Source organism: Trichosurus vulpecula, chromosome 2, assembly GCF_011100635.1.
Source record: "Trichosurus vulpecula isolate mTriVul1 chromosome 2, mTriVul1.pri, whole genome shotgun sequence".
NCBI lineage: Eukaryota > Metazoa > Chordata > Mammalia > Diprotodontia > Phalangeridae > Trichosurus > Trichosurus vulpecula.
In genome coordinates, this window is record NC_050574.1 from 14,161,610 (window position 1) to 14,184,186 (window position 22,577).

General features: G+C 40.0%; 2 protein-coding genes across 2 annotated transcripts; both read right to left on the reverse strand.

Annotated features, from left to right (window-relative positions):
- Nucleotides 1-11,015: 11,015 nt before the first annotated feature.
- On the reverse strand, nucleotides 11,016-11,456 carry LOC118839580 (transcription factor Ovo-like 2). Its single transcript, XM_036747063.1, has one exon. The coding sequence runs from the start codon at nucleotides 11,439-11,441 to the stop codon at nucleotides 11,016-11,018; it is 426 nt and encodes a 141-aa protein (XP_036602958.1). The 5' UTR covers nucleotides 11,442-11,456.
- A 7,949-nt stretch (nucleotides 11,457-19,405) lies between these two features.
- LOC118839578 (zinc finger protein 391-like) lies at nucleotides 19,406-22,577 on the reverse strand (the record flags this gene model as incomplete). Its single annotated transcript, XM_036747062.1, is given in 1 exon segment — nucleotides 19,406-22,577. A coding segment is annotated over 1 exon segment (633 nt). The 3' UTR covers nucleotides 19,406-21,933.

Below are 22,577 nucleotides of genomic sequence, written 5' to 3' on the forward strand. Positions count from 1 at the left end.
TATTCCCTAAGTAACAATGACAATTTAGAATAGTTCATTTGAAGTTAGTTTTTCCCTCGGTAAATTCATTCCCTGTATTGGATCATTTCCTCAGCCTTGCATATAGAAAGATATTCAAACAGGCACACTGATACAGTTGACAGGACTATGAATTGGTCCAGGTCTGGATAGCGGTTTGGAATTATGCAAGCAAAATGATTCAACCTCATACATTGATCCAGAGATTCCATTTTCCAGCATATTATCCCATATAATGATACAGCATATATTAAACTTCATAGTGGCACTCTGATAGCAAACGAGTGTGTACACATTGATTAGTGAAGGACAAAAATTTGGCATTATGGAATATTATGCGTTAAGGCATGACTGAATAGAGGAATCCAGAGCAACCTGGGAAAATTTGAGGATATCGAATAACGCCCCCCCCCCCAAAAGAATCACTATAAAGAGACTACCTTAAGGAAGTGAAACTGCAAAATAGATAAACTAACGAAGGTTTGAGAAAACATAATGAAACTATCTTTATGATGTGGGGGGGAAGGGCATAAAGATTGTATAAATTGAAACTTAATCACTATATTGGAAGTTTTGATTGTTTTGCTTTGTTACAAGGAAGGCTTGAATCAGTCTTTCCAAGAAAACTGATGTAAAAAACAAAAAGTATCAATAAACCATGTATATGTATTTTTAAAATTCGGGTAGATCATATAATCTCTCACAATTCAGAAACATTCAGGTATCCCTTAATATGATCAAAAATATCCGAGAACTAGCATTATTTTCAGAGACAGTAGAATTTTCCCAATAAGATTAGGGGAACAGAAGTGACCATTGTCTCTGCTTTTATGGGACCTAGTGATGGAAATGTTAGGTGTAAGGAAAAGACAAAGAGGAGATAACTATTACTATTTGTAGGTATTATGGTAGTTTTTTTAATCACAGGTGTTGAGTGAAAAAGATTTGGAAGCAGTAGTAAAGTACTAGGACATGATACCTTTCTGTTTCTTAGTGAAGCAGGCAGAAGGGATGGAAGGTACATTCCAAGAAGCTACAAGGAAGTGAAAATATCTAGCAATTAACCAATCAAGACACTGAAGAAATGGGGGAGACAACAAACATATACAAAGCAGACTATATACAGGATAAATAGAAAATAATCAAAAGAGGGAAAGTGCTGGAATTAAGAGGCCTGGGAAAAAGGTTGTGAAGGGCTTTGAATGCCAAACAGGATTTTATATTTGATCTTGGAGGGGATAGGGAGCCACTGGAGTAGGGAGATGACTTAGACATGTGCTTTAGGAAAATCCCTTTGGTGACTGAATGGATTGGAGTGGGGAGAGATTCGAGACGGGGAGACCCACAAGAAGTTCCTGCAATTGCTGTGTCAGAGGAGAGAGGGGGGCAAATTCAAGAGATGCTGCAGAGGTGAAAGCAACAGGCCTTGGCAACAGCCTTTTTGAGGAGTTTAGCTACAAAGATCCGCAGAGAAATAGGACCATAGTTATTGGAGATGGGAGGATCAAGTGAGGGTTATAGTTGCCTGGAACACTGAGAGTGTAAGTGACGTGCTCACATGGCCACTATATGTCAGAGGTGGGACCTGAACCCAGGTCCTTCTGGGTCTGAGGCCAGCTATCTGTTTTTCTGCCTCAATAATTAGTATGAAGGAGAGAAAAAACCTTGGAATATGAGCTGAAAGACTCCAGAAGAGAATGAATAAGTGAAAAGCATTTATGACATGCTTACTATGCATTAGACACTGTGCCACGTGCCGGGGATAAGCAAACAAGACAGTTGCTGCTCTCGCAGAATTGGCATTCTAATAGAAGTAATACATATGGCTAGAGGTGAAAAGTATAGGGGGGACAGGGGAAGGGGCAGCAGCTTGGCATGGACATGGCCAGAAAGTGGCATGCTGTGCCTGAAAACAGGGCCAGATAAGGTTAGCAGTCAGAGTCCATGGAACATAGCATTGGGATTCAGAATTCTAGGCACAAGAGGGGAAGGAGGAGTCTGGAACTACAGGCTTGGGTGGCCTGGCCTGGATTGGGCTAGAAAGTGGCTTACAGCCATAAGCTATACTAAACAGTATAACTGTGTGAAAGATTATGCCAATAATAAACCCAAAGCAGAAACAGAAGTAAGCTTCAATGATGTAGGAACAATATCCTATAGCCCTACTCTACTGAAAATTAGGCTAATTTTTCCTTAAAAGGTATTGATAGCATTGAGATTTAACTGGCCCAAGTCCAAAAGCCAGCGCAATGAGGAACCCAGAGCTCTTCCCTCTGGCTTCTAACTAATGTGTCAGCATGGCCAACACAGAGTCAGGGAAGCTGCAGCCAACTGCAGAAAGGTTCTTATGTTTGGTCAACTTCTAGGCCTGGCCTACAACATTTGGATTAGATAGAAATGTCCCATTCAAGGGGGAAAGGAAGGGCAAGGTAGATAAAAGTTAGCCAGTTCTCAGTCTAGGATTGGTGAAGAGAGGAGGGGTACAAACCATTTCAATGACAGATTCCTAAGAATGATCAGCTTCCTCCTCTGTCTATCCCTCCTTTTTCTTTACAAAGAGGGGCCCAGTAAGAAGAAAGGAAAAAGTATCAGAGGTATATGTTATAGGATAATGCACACTTAACAGTGAACATGAATGGAATGAGCTCACAAGTAAAGGAATGTGGATTAGTAAGCAGAATCCAATATATACATCTCTAATCACTTTTCCTTAACAAAAGAGAAAGAACAGATCAATGAATTGAGTTCAACTAAGAAAAACTAGAAAGGCAATGATAAAAAATAAAGTAGAAACTCTAAAAATAAAAAAGATAAATAAAATTGACAATGGAAATGCTAATAAAATAAGTTAAAGGATCTATATTTTTAAAAGCCCAATAGATCAGACAAACCACTAGCAAATCTGATTTTGAAAAAAGATGAAAATCCAATAGTCAATATATGAGAAAAATAACTCACAAAAGTGAAGAAATAAAGGAAAAATTTCAAATTATTGAAGCAACTATATGTCGGCTATTAAATGAATGTGTATTAGCCAAACCATTGGATTTAGCAATCAAGGAGACCATTAGTAACTTTGGAGAGACCAGTTTGAGTGAAATGATAACATCTGAGGCTAGATTGTAAGGGGTTAAGAAGAGAGTGAGAGGAAAGTGGAGACCCTGTGGTAGATGGCTTTTTCAAGGAGTTTAGCTATAAAGGGCAGAAGATAAATAGGACAATAGTTATCAGGGATAGAAGGATCAAGTGAGGGTTTTTTCAGGATAAGGGAGATATAAGCATGTTTGTGGGCAATGAGAAATAAGTAGAGAGGGAGAAATTAAAAAGAGAAAGAATGGAGATGGCAGAGGGGGGCAATCTGTGGGAGGAGAAGGGATCATGTGATTTTTATTTATTTATTTACTAATAGGTTCTATACTGTTCATGGTATTCCTAATGTTGAATAAACTTATCCAAGTTGGCTATATTGTATAGTATTTTTAATGTTTTGTTTTCTCTTTGCTAATATTTTACATAGATATTTATTAGAGATAATTGATCTATAGTTTTTTCTCTGACTTGATTCAGGTATAATGACTGTATTTTTCTCCTAGGAGTTTGATAGGAGCCCTCTTTTTTTTTTTTTTTTACTATTTTTACTATTTTTACAAACACTTTCTGTAAAATTGGACAACTATTTTTTGAATGTTTTACAATTCACTTGTAAATATATATGATAAAAGAGTTTTTCTCTTTAGAAGTTCATTTATAACTTGCTCAATATCTTTTTTTAATAAGATTAGGTTATTTAAAAGTCTATTATTCTGATGGGCATTTTCCCCTAAAGATTCCTTTTAGTTGCATCTCAAAAGTTATGACATTTGTGTCTCTATTTTCTGTAAAGAAATTATCTATTTTGCTGATTTGTTCTTTGGGAACAACTTATTTAACATTAATTTCTATCAATTACTTAGGATTTATTTCTTTAGTCCCCATTTAACTTTAAATCCTTTCTTCAGAGGCTCTTTACTGATAATTTTATTGCATTATAGTAAGTAAAGGATATGTTTAATTTTTCTCCATTTGTTTATGAAGTTTTCGTGCCCTAAGACATGGTCAATTTTTGTATAGGTGCTGTACACAGCTAAGAAATATGTCTATCATTTTATATCCCCATTCAGTAATTGCCAGGGTAAATCATATCTAACTTTTCTGAAATACTATTTCATTCCTCTCCAACTGGTCTTTTTGTTTGTTTTTTTCTTTAACTAGGTCTGAACCCAACTATTATAGCTTTGCTATTTCTTCCTGTAATTCAGTTAATTTTTCCTTAAAACGTTTAGATGCTATTCCATTAAGTACATGCACTAAGACTCTGGGAACACTCTGTATGCTAAGTTTTGATACTATTTTATTATCTATGGCACCCTTAAGCATAATATATTGCTTACAAGACATATTAGTAACATAAATATTCATAGAGTTAAAATGGGGGTGTGGAGCAGAATTTAAGATACTTCATGTGAGTTCTGAAAAGCGGAGGCAACAAATATAATCTCAGGCAAGGCAACAGTAAAACCAAACAGGAGATAAAATAGGAAATTTGGAATACACAAAATTGAAAAGTTTGTTCACAAACAAAAATATCCTGGTTGGAATTAGAAGGGAAATAGTTAATTGGAAAAAAATTTGCAGCAGATTTCTGTAATAAAGGTTTGCTATCGAGGAACAAGAGTCACTCTGAAATATGTAATTGTCAGAGGATATGAACACATAGTTCTCAAGAGAAGCAAGACAAGTTGACAACAACCAAGGTTGGCTGTTGTCCTCCATTCTTGAAGTTGGCCAAAATGACACCACTATGTTAGAGACAAGGTACAGTACGTCTGACTATGGCTAATCAGACTTGGAATGCTCTACCACAGGTCAGGCACAAATAGTCCATGTGAATTTTGGGGGTGGATTCTCTAAATATACACATTGTGCATTTCTTAATAGTATTTTATTTTTTAATTACATGTGAAGACAAATTTTAATATTCATTTAAAAAAATTTTGAGTTCCAAATTTTATTCTCCCTTTCCTCACCTCTCCCCTCCCTAAGATAGTAAGCAATTTGGTATATGTGTGCAATCATGTAAAATATTTCCATATTAGTCGTGTTGTGAAAGAGGAAACAGATAAAAAAAACATGAAAAAAATAAAGTGAAAATGGTATGCTTTGATCTGTATTCAGACTCTATCAGTTCTTTCTCTGCATATGGATGGCATTTTTCATTATGAGTTCTTCAGAACTGTCTTGGATCATTGCATAGCTGAGAAGAGCTAACTCATTCACAGTTGATTATCATACAGTATTGTTGTTACTATGTTCCGATGTTCTCCTGGTTCTGCCCACTTCATTTCGCATCAGTTCATGTAAGTCTTTCCAGGTTTTTTTCCGAAATCAGGGAGTACTTCTACATTGTAAATTACAATTAGCTTTAATTTCCACTTGTGGGGTCAGTACAAGAAGAAAGACTGCAGTAGGAGATATTCAGTAGGTTAGACACTAGTAAAGTGACCAGATAGCAGATATGCCAGAGGGAGCAAGATGCAGAGTTGAATCTGGTGAATCTTGCCAGTGTGGGAGGCGAGGAGGTGTGGCCTTGTGAGTGGTTCATTAGGATGAAAGGGTTGAGCATAGGAAGTCCCATCCAGGGCCTCACAGGCAAATAAACAACAGAGCCCACTTCAAATTCAACTTCTTTGACTCTTTCCATTGTGCCACACCTGCTTATCCTGCTTATCATATGGGATTATCAGCCTCAATGTTTCTATAAATACTCCACAAAGAATCCATTCAATGCACTCAAGGGATCCTTTAATATTTCAAGGGCACTAATATAGCACAGGAGCTGTCACTCTATTGTCTCTCATTCTTGTTACATGACTGCATCACTTTCTTTTCCATTCGTACTTCTCCTGGATGAGGTGTTTTATGCCACCTCTCCAATGCAATATTGGCTGAAGCCTATTAAACCCATCATATGTCTCTTAAGTTCCTTTTGGATTACTTAATATTTTGATTTTTCTTGATTTGTGGTTTTCCACAAGCAATTGTGACTGAGGCTCTCAGGGAACCCAGATTCACTTTATGATATCTCTCATTTCTCCAGCTGACAGACTCCAAACCTGGAGGAGTGGGGAACCACTTCATGATACCACTCTGTATTCTGGCACAAACTTCCATTGCAAAGCTGTAGTTTGGAGAATTAGAGAAGGAAAGTTTTATTGAGAGGAAGAGGAAAACAAGAATGATTGGAAAACCATCCCTTAAAGGTTTATGTAAATTTCATGTCACAACCTTGAATAAGCAGGATCTTCTCCTTCTGGGTTCCCTTGTTGCTCTTAGAAGATGACAGGCTATGTAGAGCCTATATTGGATTGTATGCCATTTTGGGGAGGGGAAGGGGAGGGAGGGAGAGAAAATTTAAAACTTATGGAAGTGAATGTTGAAAACTAAAAATAAATTATTTTTTAAAAAAGATGACAGGACTCAGTGCTCTCCTGAAGTTCCTAGTTACTCCCAAGGGATGCTATGAAGCATGGCTGTCCATCATCATTACTACTGGTATTACAAGTATGCCATCATGAAAGTGATGTATAATGCTGATGAACTCTAGGCAACCAAATTTTGACATAATTTTCCACAAGCCCTTATGACTGATAGTATCAAAATCAGATTGAGGAACATTGTGTACAGACCTCTGTTCTGCTCCTGGCATTTCTCCTGGAGTTGTCATGCAGCAAACACCATATTGACCATTCCTTGGCCCTTTCTGAAGCCACACTGGCTCTGACATAGATGACCATCTTCCGGGTGAAGGATCAGTCTCTGAAGGAGGGCTCTGGCAAGAATCTTGTCAGCAATGACTAAAGGAAAATCCCTTCTGTGATTATCATAGGACAATGTAGTTCCTTTACCTTTAGAGAGATGGACAATGGAGGCATCCTTGAACTCCTGGGAGATAACCTCCTCTTGCCTTATAACCTGGAAAGTTCAGTCAGCTTTTGTATGATCAATGGACCCCCTTCCTTGTAAATCTCAGCTGGAATAGAATCAGCACCAGGTGCTTTGCCACATGAAAGGAGCCTAATGGCATTCAAAACCCCTTCTTCAGTTGGAACTTCTGCTAGAGGGGGATTGACTTCGAGCTGAGGCAAACTATCAATGGCCTCAGCATTGATTGATGATGGTTTGTTGAGAACACTATGGAAGTGTTCAGCCCATCTCTCTAGGATCATATCCTTATCACTAATCAATGTGGCTCCATCAGCACTGAGTAGAGAAAAGATTAGATTGTTAAGGAATTTTTAAAAAAATATACTGAAAAGCCCAATGAATTTTGAAGGGGATGCAGACAACTAGGACAATGTTGGCATCACTACATTGATTTTTTAAAAATGCATAAAACTGTATACAGGGTATCCAAAGAGTCTTAGTGCAATTTTAAGCTTAAAAATAGAAAATGGCAATGGTTAGGCATATGGGAGGATAAGGACACTAATGCACTATTTATAGAGCGAACTGGTCCAACCATTCTGGAAAGAGAACTGAGGAAGAAGGGCAGTGGGACAGGTCACCAAGACAGACCATGGTGCATGTGGAGGGGGGGGGCTGTGGAGCACTCCACCAGACCTGAAGGAAAGAGCACAGCACCTAGCTGGATCTGTTCTGACCACCCAAAAGTCAGTTGGGGCAGAGATCTAGGCTAGTGAACTGTGAATTGTCTAGTGTGGGAGGAGGCTGAGATGCTTATATGTCCCCAAAGAAACCACAATCAGAAGGGATGGGGAAAGAGGGACTAGGGATTGGGGTGAGGGAATGAGTTTGGATGTAAGCCTATGTCCTGTCCTTGGGTCTGCTAGTACAGCCTTGCTGCCAATTGCATGGGAGGTGAGGGAGAAGCACTGAGTGAGCTCAGGGTCAGTAAGCATCAGTTCCTGGGGTTTTTAAAACCTTTTATATTCTGGATGTCCTAGACCATGGCAATAGCTAAAGTCACATTGTCTTTGGTACATAATTTTTGTTTTGAAGAAGTTTGAGAGGTTATGGGGATCAGAGAACATGTTTAGTCTGGCATCTTGTTGCTAATGTGATCTTATCAAAGAAGTAGGATCTTGTAAGTGAGCCCTTGGTAGTGACTGACCCCTTAAGCTCAGGAGAATGTTGTCTCATCTCCAGCATTGTTGGTGTTGTCTTCTGTATCTACATAGCTATGATGATTTGGAGACCATGTGAAGGGGAGTATTACTTAAAGAAGACCAAGAAAAAGTAGACAAACAGACTTTCTGCTCTTAAGGTGCTTAAATTCTATGAGGCAGACAATATGCAAAAGCATGTACAGGGTAAATTGGAGGTAGTTACAGAGCGGCACTTGCATTTAGGGGGACCAGGAAAGGCCTCTTGCAGAAGGTGGAACCTTAGCTGAAGCAGCAAAGCCACTATTTCCTTAGTTGCTTGAAGGGGGTGAGCAATACCAGCTTATTTGGAAAGACATGACTCCTACTATGTATACAAAAGACCATCACAAATAGTGAATAGCTAGTAAGCTTATTTATCCAAGCATATACTAAACAAAAATCAGAGAAATTATACAGATTAGAATGTACCACAAAATATACAAGATTGTATGATCTTACTCAACCAAAAGAGGGCACAATCTCACCCAAAGTCTCTAGAGAATGAAGCTGGAAATCAAGCACATTGAAGCTCTAGCTTCATTTGTATGTCTGCTTTCCAAAGCCTGTTTGTCTATGTCTCTATCCGTGGGTCAACCTAAAGAGAATCTGGAATCCTAAGTGGGTCTCTCTCTTGAAGCAGGAATGAAGCATATCTCTAGTTTCCAAAGCTCTCTCCCACACTGGGTCATGCCATCATTTTCTCCACTAATTAATCTCATGCAAAATAGTGCAGACTAGAAACTACAGTTACACTAGGAGTGAGCCTAGAAATGAGCAAGGCTGGTTTTTGGATTTAAAGAGACACGCCGTAACTGAATGAGGAACAAAAGGGGTTATTGGGTGTCCCGGAGCCAGATTTTCAGATTGCACTTAGAGGGCAGCAGCTGCCTCTCTGTGCAAGTAAGGAGGCAAAGCAACTCCACCTGAGTCCAATGAAGAGCTACAGTAATCCAGTGTGAGAAACTCATCCAGTGGTATGCTGGAGCCAGCTCGTAATGGCTCTCAAGAGCGGTTAAATTTTCAGTGTGAGCATTTAAACCTCAGAAGTAAGTACCACCAACTAAAGCTTGCACTATTGTTTTGTTGGCTGTCTAAACTTAAGAAAATGATAGACTAAATGTTAATAATGCAGATTAAATTTAAAACTGTATTGTGCATTCATTGTCTTCCAGAGACTCAGCTGTTGAATATTTACTAATGTGAACTCTTCTCCGCTTGTTTGAACAAAGTTTTCCTGAGCTGATCAATCCTTTCCATTACAGAATAAAACAAAGTGTTTAGAGTAATTTGGGAGTCCCACGGCAAGGGCTGGAGAGAGAGCATTTTCAAGTTGGATAAAGGGTGTTTTCTCACCCTGGTGGCCACAGGAGGAAACCTGCAATGGAGAGCCTAGTGATCTCGTAAGGGCTTAACAACAGAGGAGTAGTGAGGGAACTGTTGTCTTCAGCACTGTCATACTGAACAGTCACATTTTTGTGATGAGTGTGTGTGGGTCATGAAGACTACAAAAGTCACATGGTTGTGACATCCTCTGTGGGCTGACCCTGAAGAAGTATATATATATATACACACATATATATTCTGAAGTCAACATTTTGTTTTGGTGCTCATTCATTGGAAGAGTGTTCATGTGATTTGGCCAGATGAGACTCTGGGTAGCCATTAAGGAGCCATCTGGCTTTGAAAACCCAGATGTTGGTGCATCTCTCTCTGGTAACTACATATGTATTGCTATGGACAGACAGAAGCCCTGTCTGCTGATTTGTGTTATTTGCTCTATTTATATAATTTCTGCTTGTAATTTCTGTTTGTATTTTCTTTGAAGTTCAGGGTGTTGACTTTTCCCCTAAGTGAATGGTATATATGTTTGATTAAAGTAAGATTGTTGACACCTTTAAAGTTGCTTTCCTTTAGAAAAGCAGATCAAAAAACCTGTGCTGGCAGCCCTATGTGCTGGTGTTATTGGTCTTAAACCCCCACAGCAGCTTCAAGTAACATTGTTTTTTTTTTAATTTACCTTCCTTTATTTTATTTTATTTTTTTACACTTGCAGCAGCACCTTGACAGTGTGCCAACAAGGAACCCACACGATTGCCAAGGGAAGGTGGGGGATCTTGAAGATCTGCATTTTGGATGCTGCACATTTAGCTCTGATTTTTTAGCTCCAGCTTTTAACTGCCTCAATTTAAAAAAGCAAACAAACAGAACTCTCTTCCCAACCAATCACAAAAACAATCAAAAACATAATCTGAAGTCAAAGTTCACGCCATAAAGCCTCTATTGAAAATATAGTTGCTCTCTTCTTAGAAAAAAAGGTTCATAGGGCCATTTCATTTATTAAAATAATTTCTGTAAACTTGGTTAGAAAGGAAAGAATCCCATTCTCATCTTAACAACATTTGAGTGAGGATACTTTCCTTCAAGGTACCAACAACCCAGGATCTCGTAGAACAAAAACAGTAATGTCTTCAAGAAGACCTTTATCCTTTTTTATGGAGCCCTAACAATGATTGTACAAAACACAACAGTGGCCCCTGTTTAAAAAAAAAACCAAGTCTTGCTTCAATTTCTCTCAGTTTCAAGACTAGACACCAACGTTACAAGTGGTAGTATCATAAAGGATCAAAGGTGAATGAGGCCACTATCTTGAGGAACCAGAAAGGACAGAGAGATCTCTGAACTTTTCTTAATTTAAAAAAGTCTAGGAAGAGAGGGGAACAAAACCAGCATAGGAACTTATCAAACATGTAAACTTCATAACATCAGTCCCTCTCTTTTTCTCCTTCTTTCTCCTCATTTGTCCTCCTCATTTAGTTTAGCATTCCTCTGGAGAACAGAAGTTAGCTTCGTCTGTAAAATGGCGGCCAGTTTTTTTGACGTCTTTTTGAGGAAAGCACTTCCTGGGTGGGCATTGTTTACATGCAGGTACAAGTCCTCTTGTGTAGGACCTGTGTAGCCACAGTCCTCACAGACGTACAGCTTGTCCCGACGTTGTTTGTAGGCATACTGCTGCTGGACCCCATGGATCTTCTTCAGATGAGATTCCAAAGAGCAGCGCTGGGTGAAGGCTTTGTTGCAGATCTCACACTTGTAGGGACGAATACCTGTGTGAGTCCGGACATGCCTTTTCAGGTCGAAAGTATCATTGAAGCCTTTGCCACAGAAGGTGCACAGGTGCCTTTTCACCTGGTTGTGGCATTTGAGATGCCTGTTGAGCATCCGCTGGAGACAGAAGCCTTTGCCACACAGCTTGTAGCTATACACTGTAGCTTCATTACAGGTCTCTGTTGTGAACTGACAAGAGGTCAAACATTCAGCTTTTTCTTGAAGATTTCCAATGATAAGAAACCCACCTCCTGAGGTATCCCATTCCACTTTTGAATAGGTCTAAGGGCAGCTAGGTGGCAGAGTGGATAGAGTGCCAGGTCCAGAGTCTGAAAGACCTGAATTCAAATCCAGCCTCAGACGCTTACTAGATGAGTGACCCAGGGCAAGTCACTAACCCTGTTTACCTTAGTTTCCTCATCTGTAAAATGAGCTGGAGAAGGAAACAGCAAATCACTCCAGTATCTCTGCCAAGAAAACCCCCAATGAGGCCACAAAAAATAGAACATGAATGGAAAAAATGACTCAACAACTTCCACCAATTATCTCTGGTCCTGCCCTGTAGGGCTAAGCATGGGACAATTTTTCAAAACAGACCTTGGCCTCCTCTTGGCCAGAAACACACCTGTTCTGTGACACTCAAATTAGCACTTGATTATCTGGTGTGTACATTAATGCAGTCTAAGGGCTTCACAACTGTCTAGTTTCTGCAACTAGATTATAAGCTTATAAATGCCTTGAAGATAGAACCTCCTCTTATATTTCTCTGTATCCACAACTGTGTTTACTTAATCCAGTCCTGGCATTGAACAGACTTTTAGTAAATACCTGTTCTCTAATTAGTGCCTTCAATTCAACATCTTTCCCCCCAAACTCTGTTCCTGTCCTTCCAAGACTGAAACAGAAACCTAAGCATCACCTCTGACTCATAACTTGCCTCCATCTCATTTATTGGTCTTCAAGTATTGCCAATCCTAACTTCACAACATGCCTGTCATGTATCCCTACTGCTCCCCCCCAATTCAGAGTTCTCTTGATGGTTCTAGCACAGATATGTCTCTAATCCATCCTATACAGTACTGCCAATTTAATCCTCATAAAAATGCATCCCTCCAAACACCTTACATCTAAACCTTCCATGGTTCCCCACTGTTTAATGAGTAAGGCCAAACTCCAGTGTTTCCAGGCTTATCTTACAGCATCCTTCTTGTACTCTACACTCTGCTTGGCCAAAGTAGATTTACTAAGTATCTCCTAAACATTTTTTCCCCATCTGGGCCTCCCTCCCTCCCATCCCACTGTTCCTCAGGCCTGGGTTGAACTCATACCATCTGTTTACTGCCATCAGAACCATCATTCAAGGCCAAATTTAAATCTAATCTCACAGTATTTTGGGGGGGGAGGGGAAGCAATTAAGGTTAAGTGACTTGCCCAACATCACACATAGTGTGAGAAATGTGGTTTTGGGGATCACTGGACTTCCCCAAATTGTGAGAAAACATGGCTTTGGGGATCACTGGACTTCCTAGGCAGGGCCAAAATCCTGAGGAAGAACCCTGTGATAATCCCTAGGGAAGGCTGTACAGACCACAGGACTCCCAGAGGAAGACCAAGTGGTAGCCCCCCCTTAATCTGTGGGGATCACAGGGCCTCCTAGGGGTCAGACCCTAAGGAGGACCCAAGTGATGGCCCCTTTAGAACAACGGTAAGATCACAAGGCTCCCAAGACAGGGCTGGAAGTCCCAAGTGATGTCTCCTTAAGAAGGCTATGCAGACCACAGGGTTCCCCAAGGGAATCAGGAGTGGTAGCCCTCTTAACACCGCAGTGGGGATCACAGGACACCCCAAGGCAAGATCCAGGAGTAAGCCCAGGACGAGCTTCCGCTGCCTGTTGCTTCCCTTCACTTGACCTTAGGAAGATCCATGTGATTTGCCCATTCTCACCTAAAGAACTCAAGACCAGAGTGGGCAGAGGAAGGCATTTTATTACGCTCCTCGAAAGAGCAGGTGTAGTGCTCACTGGAACACTCACACCTCAAGTAACATTGTTACAGCAGCCTAATACCTTTTTTTTCTCCCATACATTATTTTGGAGTCTCCCAAACACTGAGCTAGTTCTGGCAATGCATGCCTCAACTCATCTAGTGTACTTACCTGGAAAGTGTACTCCCAAGATAAATGAACATTAGCATTTAACAGATTATGTCATTATAAGGAGAAGAGACAGACAGGTTGTGAGAGTAACAAAGGTGATGTGTGGAACAAAGTGCTGGACCAATCTCAGACTTATCCTCTCCAAGGTAAACATTCACATTCAAAAAATGCAGTGGGCCCCAAGGCAAAATGAAAACAAGAAAACTTACGGTGCTTCGCTGAACAAGAACAGTTTGTTGCTAACTTGGAGGGAAAGTTGAGCCAGTACACGGTTAGCAACAACGGAGCAGAAAAGGAGTGGGCAGCTTTCACAGACTTGGTGTACAGCACCGCATTTACTCATCCAGGCCAGAACAGTCACAAATATTAAGACTGGTTTGATGAAAATGATGAGGAAATTCAGAGCTACCAAGTGAAAGGCAAGAACTCTACGTGGTCTGCCAGCAGGATAGCTCATCAAGTAAAGTACAAGTAAAGCTTAGAGAGATGCAGGATTCTTGGCTCAGAAAGCAGGCAGATGAAATTCAGTTTTATGCTGATAGTAACAATCCAAAGAGTTTTTATAATGCCCTGAAGGCTATTTACGGGCCAAAGACCTATGATGAATCTCAACTACTCAGTGCTGACTGAGCCACGTTGATCACTGATAAGAACATGATCCTGGAGAGGTGGGCTGAACATTTCAGTAGTGTTCTCAACAGACAAGCAATCAATGCTGAAGCCATTGATCATTTACCTAAGGTTGAAGTCAATCCTTCTAGCTCAACTTCCAGCTGGAGAGGTTTTGAATGCCATTAAGCTCTTCTCCTGTGATAAAGCACTTGGTGTTGATTCCATTCCAGCAGGGGGTCCACTGCTCATACAAAAGCAGAAAGCTATCTTCAGGTTATATGGCAAGAGGATTTCTAGTACTGTTAACTGGGTCACTTATTACCCAAGTGTTTTTCAAAAATTCTCTCATGTGGTCCCAACTATTCCTAGGGTGCTTGTCTTTATCTTGCATACAATTATTAATCCTCCCCCCTCCCACCTGTGTTTCTAGGACAGATAATAGAAATAGCAGTGACTAATTACTGCCACAATTGAATAAGGTTCTGACTTTTCCCTGGGTTGGAAACAGGACCTTGCACTTCATCTCTAAGTCATTGCCAGGTCTGTGGGCAATGAGTTTGCAGAAACTAGTTCCTATCTTTCTAAGTAGGATTATGAAAATGATGATTCTCAGTCAATTCTTTGCTAAGTTTCTGAAGATTTCCCTCTAATATGAGGAAACTCTTTAACCCAGTTGCTAAGGCCACTGGGGATACAAGGGGCATGAACTATTAACAAGCCAGTAGTTGGAAAAGGGGCAGCTAGGTGGCACAGTGGATAATGCCAGGCCTGGAGTTAGGATGATTCATCTTCCTGAGTTTAAATCTAGCCCCAGACACTTACTAGCTGTGACCCTGGGCAAGTCATTTAAGCCTGTTTACCTCAGTTTCCTCAGTAAAATGAGCTGGAGAAGGAAATGGCAAACCACTCCAATATCTTTGCCAAAAAAACTCCAAATGGGATGATGTAGAATTGGACACAACTGAAATGACTAAACAAGTTGGAAAAGGGCTTTCATTATTATCAAGGAATATATTTTGGTGACCCCTAGCGTGAACCACAACTGGGGAAAAGGACCATGGCATCAAGAGTGAGATGGACCCCATTCTGGAAAGATGGAATAAATATATATTTAAGATGCTAAAGGTGCATATTTATCTTGTATTCATAATTTCTTTTGCATGCTTCCTCCACCTTAGAAGCAGCTGTTTTTGCCTTTGTTTACATTCTGAGCTTACCAAAGTGAGTGGTACGTAGGAAGGACTTGGTAAACACTTGACTCACTGACTGACCTCGTTCTTGCTGCTTCCAGACACAAAACCTTGAAGGCAAGAAGAGCCTCGGGGCAGCTGGTTGCAGTGGCCACGATGGACTTATTTCCCTGAGCCCACGCTGGCTTTGCTGGTGGCTCTTTTTTCTGTTGCTCATGGGCTTCTGGATGACCTTCTGTGCAGTTCTGTGGTTAAGAAGCCACTGTTGTTTCTTATTCTATTGATCAATATTCACTATGATTCAAATTTCAGCTTTTTCGCTGGATTAGGTGTGTGGGAATCTGGGAAATGTGATTTCCCTTCAGGCAGCTATCTTCACTGGAAGTCCTGAAGTCATATCCTTTGACACAAAGCTTTTAGTCAACAGAAAAGTGTGGAAATACTATACGCTTGCTACATCTTCCCAAACAATGAGGTAACAAAATAGAAACAAGCCCCTAGAAAACCATTTTTTAGATAGCCCACATGGAGAGAAGCCTAAAAAGCAAACAGTTGAGGTAAAGACCAGCAAACGGCTGTTAATAACTTACTAGGGATTGAAGACATGGTTGGTGTAGGCACTTTCCTTAAAATGGAGTTTCTGAGAGGAACCAAAGTCAGAAGAGGGGGCATAAGGGGCAAGGGCACTTCCAGGGTGAGAAGGCATTACATGGTGGAGAAAATACAAAGAACCAGGAGCGGAGGCTGGTGAACAAATATGACTATGGCTAGCTGGTCTGGAAACTCCTTAAAATGGAGCTTCTGAAGTACTCGAACTTTGATCCTATGAAAACCTCCAGGGTAAAGCTAACCTTGGTAGTGTGACCAAGTTTATAAAAGGAAATCCTCATATTAATTCATTGCATTATCGTCTCTAGTTAAATCTGTATCTGAAGGCCTCATGTAAGGAACAAAACAATAAATCAAAAGACAAAATAGAAAACAAATTTGCAACCAGAGTAACAACTTTATTTTTCATTTTAATTTTAACAAAGACAAATCACAGAGTAGCCAAACTCAGGCTGAGAAAGGGGAGACACAACAAAGATAAGAGAAGGTTCAATCAACAACTAGTATGGTTGTCTGCTCTCGACCTAGGAAAGAGTTAAATGAAGGATTTCCCAAGAAGCTGCCAAATTGATCAAACCCATTTCAAGGGAAGAAATAAGGCAGACGAGTCAATGAACCAATTATCCAAACAAACAAATAAATAAATAAATAAAAGCAAGGTTAAGTAGGTTTTTACATGATCTTCAATGATAATAGATAAGATCTGTTAACTATAGAGAAGAGATGGTGGGGGTATCTAATTCTTTAAGGCAAAGGCTGGCTTGATTTTGAACCTAGATAAATAATGCTGGCCAAAAAATGTTACTGAACAATCTTAATGAATTGAAAAAAAACATAATGTAAGCAACTAGCATAAAGATGCGGTGAAACAGTGACTAGTTTTAATCTTTCCCTTTTGAGACTTCTCTAGGCTCACATGCCTCATTCCTTCCACAGAACCCCACATGACACAGACTCGAGGGCCCTTTACCATCCTCGTTGCCCTCTTCTGGATACTCTCCAGGCTTATCAATAACTTTGTTTATATAGTATCAACCAGAACTGGACACATTGCCCCAGATGAAGTCTGACGAAAGCAAAGCACAAAAGTACTAAAACTTCCTTATTCCTGGGAGGAAGCCTCTCAATATAGCCAAGGACACATTTGGTTTCTTGACTACCATACCACACTGCTGACTCCCACTAAGCTCACAGGCCACTATAAATATATAAATGACTTTACATTTATCCCTACGGAAATTCAACTTGTTAAATCCATCCCAATTCTCTAATCCATCAAAATCCTTTTACGTCCTGTCACCCACTGCTTGCCGTACTCCCCAGCTCTGCACCCTCTGGTGAGCAGACCACTATGCAAGCTGAGGAGGTACTTGTGCTTGGACCCTAAATTATAACTGCCTCTGCTTCGGTGCCTGTGCCTGAACCCCAATTCCAAAACACATCTAGTTCTCAAAACATATTCTGTCCCAGGCTACCTCTCTCCAGCTAAAGGGCAGCATGACCCAACTTATCTCTGCTTCTTCCTCAGTAAGCAGCTATGCCCAATTATAGACTGATTTCCAGATGCTGATAATTGACTGTACACTGAGTCATAACCACATTTACTATTCACTGACCTTTCTAACATGTATCCCATAGTATTTTGCCTAACAAAACACTAGATGAGAAACTATTCCCCTTTAGCCCCGACCGACAGTGAATTTAGTGATGTTTCACAGTAAAGATCACACCCCTTGTAACCCTCTTGTGGGCTATTTCCTAGAGAACTCTGGGTAATACACCTGCGCAGTACATACTAAATGTGCATGTTCCTTTGAGAACCACTCCCTAATCCCACCCCCAAACACCAAACTGTTATGTTAACTTCCCCTGCACCCCTCTATGGTTGCAGGTTCCCTAAGAACTCTTGCCCGCTGAAAAGCGTAATAAATCTTTGCCTCCTTGATTTAAAAGAATGCTTGCGTCCATGAATTCATTCCAGGCGGCCTCACTCTGGAAACTTTGGCTTGGGATTCCTGCATCCCTGGCTTTCTTCTCCCTCTCTACAAAGTTACTGATAATGACATTCTTTGATAATGGTAAGGTCACCTAATCCACTGCTCCAGCTTCTTCCTGAGAACAGTACAAGATACTTTTATCAGATGTTTTGCTAAAACCCTGGGTAAATTATATCCTCAGCATTACCTTCATCTACTAGCTTAACAATCCTGTCAAAAACGGGAAATGAGATTAGCCCGTCCTGTCCTGTCGCTAGCTCTTTGTAGTCATGGCTTCTCTTCTTGGATCCCAACAGTCTCTCACTAATGATCTTCCTACGATCTTCCCAGGAATCACCGTCAAGCTCACTGGCCTACGTTTGCAGACTGTTCTCTTCCCTTTTTTGAGAATCAGGACATTTGCCCTTCCCTAATCTTGTGCTACCGCTTCCATTTTCCACGGTCGTTATTAGTAACTCGGCAATCTCTTCCACCAATTCTCTCTGGGCCTAAGAATAAGAATGTAGGTTATCCGGGCCAGAAGCAACGAATTCATCAAGGGCAATCAGGCGCTAAATTACTGTATCTTCTAACTGAGCCCAAGTGTCAATCAAATAGTCATTTCTGTCACGTTCGCTGCAAAGTTCAGCCATGCTTCGTTGTCCGTCGTCATATTGCAAGCAAATATGTCCATGTTTTTATCCTCCTTTCACACCTAATATAACTAAAAGAACCATTTTTGGTTGTCTGTGGCTTCCTTTATCACCCACAGCTCATTCAGAGTTTTTAGCATTCCTGCAAATATATTTTTAATAGATCCAGGTTTTTGTTAATCCTAATACCTATGTTACAATCTTCTCTACATTTGTCTTTTTAAAAAATTAAATTAATTGGTAAAGACCCTATGTATCCACTTCAGTCTCTCATTTTTTCTCCTCACTGGAATGGTTTTCCTTTGTGTCTTCAGAATTTCATTCTTGAACATCTCCCATCCTTTAGGATCCAGATTTCTAATCTGTTTTTTCCAATTTCCAATCAAAATCTAGGGTACATATCAGACTAGACTAAGCCACGATTTCCTCTAGTCTACCACAAACTCTAGGAGTAAACTAAAGAGAATAAATGAAGGAAACACAAACTAATAAACATAGGAAAGATTAAGTGTATTTTTTAAGATCACAAACCTAGTCAGTGATGGACCATGTAATTCAAGCTCAGGTCTTTTCTCCCTCTTTACCCATAGCCTACTCAATGATAACACACTGCTTTGCTATCAAGATTATGATCATGTCAGACTTAGAAATATGGAACACTTGAGTTGCTGGGGGAGGGGGTGGGGGAAGAATCACTCAACCACTATGTCTTGATACTCCCAAACTACAAGAGAGGAGAAATGTTATACCCACAGAGAATAAGGACCTGGTCCTTCAGCCCAGCCCAACTGATCAGACTGGCCTAATGATCCATACCATATTTCTGGACTAGGACCTGGAAGAGAATGGGAGACCCATCAATCAATAAACATTTACACATCTACCACATGCCAGGCACTGTTTTAGGCAGGAATACAAAGAAATACAAAATCATGAAGCAATGTCCACTCTTAAAGAGGTCATATTCTAATAAGACAAGTACATATATAAATATATACAGAACAAATATAAAGAGAATACCTATAAATAAATAAATACAAGATGGAGTATTATGTCACAAGAACAGAAAGGCCAATCTGCCTGGATTGCAGATAATGGGAGAGCAAGGCTAGAAAGACAGGTTGTAAAAAGTTTTTAAAGCTAGAGTTTATTTTATCCAAGGCAACTGGCAGTCAGTGGAATTTGAGAAGAGTAACAGATTGGTGTTTAAGGAAAATAATTTTGGTAACTGTGTGGAGGCCAGAATAGAATGTAGACAGCCTTCAGGTAGCAAGACTGATTAGGATGTTACTGTAATAATCTAGATAAGAGGTGACATGAGCTTGAACTAAATTAGTCATAGCTGTGAGAGAAGGCATGATGCCAATGATTCGTAGCAGTAGGCCCAAATTCAACTCATTGTGGAAATGGCAAAGCCCTACAACTAATCGACTGAAACTTTTAGTCAACCTCAGTATCCCACAGACCATCACCCAAACACCTGAAAGCATACTCTTTGGTTTCCTAGTCCATCAAATAGACTGATGCTACTAGTACTGCGTGGAGACAGCTCTTCACTTTTTACATCCCCCCCAAATTGTCTGGTTAACAAATGTGATTTGGAATGGAGGAAGGGGCTGGAGATGAAGAGTCTTAACTGGCTAGACTGAAAGGGAGAATTAGCTAGATTACATAGATTGGCTAGGGTACTGAGCCTTAACCTCTTCTCCCACTTTGATGACCCTGATGGGCTGCCTGGGAGATAGCCAGGTATTGTTCAGTAATATTTAGTGAATAGTCTTTAGTGAATGTGAATGGATACACATTGACAATGAGTACAGGCTGCTACCTACTGTGTAAAAGGGCAGAGTAAATGACCCAGGGCTCCTTTCCTCTGACAAGTGAGCTAACCCAGTGATATTCACATCATTTTGGTATTTAATCTAAAGTGGAGCTTTCTACTTCAGCTCAGGATATCCCAGAGCATACAGTGGTATATATTTATGATGGAACACATGGCTTCACTGTCTTCTATGGACTGTGATCTTGAAAGGTTATTTAATGACATATTTGGTGAGGGTTCCCACGTGGGATTTTCTGAAAGGATCTAAATTAACTGAACAAAGCAATGGCAAACCCACAGAATCTTTACCCTGATCAAGTTAATGGGATGCTTTTATTTGAATTGTGAAATCATCTAGCAGGTCAAAGTTCTGACCCAAGACCCTGATTAGAAGTCATGCCCGAAATAAGGAATGTTTGTGTAATGTCTCACCTCAAGGTTTACCCTGGGAATGTGACACTTTGGCTCATTTGGTTCTCATCATCTCATCTCATCTAGGTGTCTTCTGATCCCTTGCTAGTATCAAGAGAATATGGCACAAAACACAAAAACAAATTACACAAATACACAAAGAAATTGTACCTAAATTTTCTTCTGTCAAATCTCACCTTTCCCAGAAATTTGTACATTGTTCCAAACATATCAAAAGTGAGGCTGACATGTGCACATGCAGGGAAAGAAGTGGGGGTTGCTGGAGTCAAATACTGACAGCCAGCCACTCACCACCAGTAAGTCTCACTTGCATTTGCTGGAAATTTCACTCTCCCTTGCAGCAGGAGGAAGAATCAAAATACCTCTTCTTATTCTCCATGTCCCATCTTTAAGCACAGAGGTAGTTAAACCAGGAGATCTTCAAGTTATTTTCCAGTTTTAACATTCAAGGACTCTTTTCAGGCTACTGGCCAGAGCAACAAAGCACACGAAAAGTGGACCCATTTGAGCCTGAGACTGATCAATTTATACATAAGACAAACAGGAAGACAGGTACTCTCATCATTATGTATTCTCCTGCTATGGGCAGAAAAGTCATCTTACGTCATTTATCTGTCATGTTTTATTTCTTTGCTCTAAACTACCAAAGTTTCTCCTTTTTGCTAATGTTTTGGTGGATTCTCTAAAATTCTGGTCTGGAACTCTTGTGGTATGTTTTTTTTTCAAAACCTGCTCTTATGTAATTTAACTGCTAGGTAACACCAGTTAAAAATGTGCATTCTAGCAGAAAGGGACATGCAAGTTTTATTTTTTATTATAGTCATTCAAATGATTGTAATGCCCAAATATTGTACATTGGGACAAAACATTTTGATTCTTGAGGTGACAAGACTATATATATGAAGTATTCCCCATGTTATTAAAGCCACAGTTAACCTGCATGAATTATCTGACAAATGAAACACACACCTAAAATTTGGCCCATGTTCATTATGTTCATAGGGCTTTTCTGAAGTGTGCACTTCCTGAATTATTAGCTTTCCCTACGGTTTTAGGATGGTTACTTTCTTAAATTTATTATATTTATGGGGATTCTCACTGGTATAAAAATCACTGAATTTCTATACCATGTTCCCTCTAGTTGAAAGCTTTCCCACATTAATTATATTTAAAGGGTTTTTCTCTAGTATGAATTTTCTTATGTGCATTGTAAGTTTGCTTCTGCCTGAAAGCCCTTCCACATTCATTACATTTGAAGGGTTTCTCTCCAGTATGAATTCTCTCGTGTTCAATGAGGTAGTCCCTCTGAGTAAAAGCTTTTCCACATTCATTACATTTATAGGGCTTCTCTCCTGTATGAGTTCTCAGATGTTTACTGTAGGATGTATTGTAACTGAATGCTTTCCCACATATGTTACATTTATAGGGCTTCTCTCCAGTGTGGACTCTCTGATGAATGATAAAGGATCCCCTTAGATTGAAGTGTTTTCCACATTCATTACAATTATAGTGTCTCTCCTGTGTATGAGTTTTCTGATGTACACGAAAATATCCCTTATTTCTGAAGGTTTTGCCACAGTCAGTGCATGTATACCGTTTCTCTCCATGTTTTTCCTGATGAGCACTAAGACCTCCACTATCTCTGAAGGCTTTTCCACATTCATTACATACAAATGGTTTCTCTCCAGTATGAATTCTTTTATGTACACTCAGGTGACCCCCATTTCTGAAAGTTTTCCCACATTCATGACATTCGAATGGTTTCTCTCCAGTATGAATCATTTTATGCATTTTGAGACTTC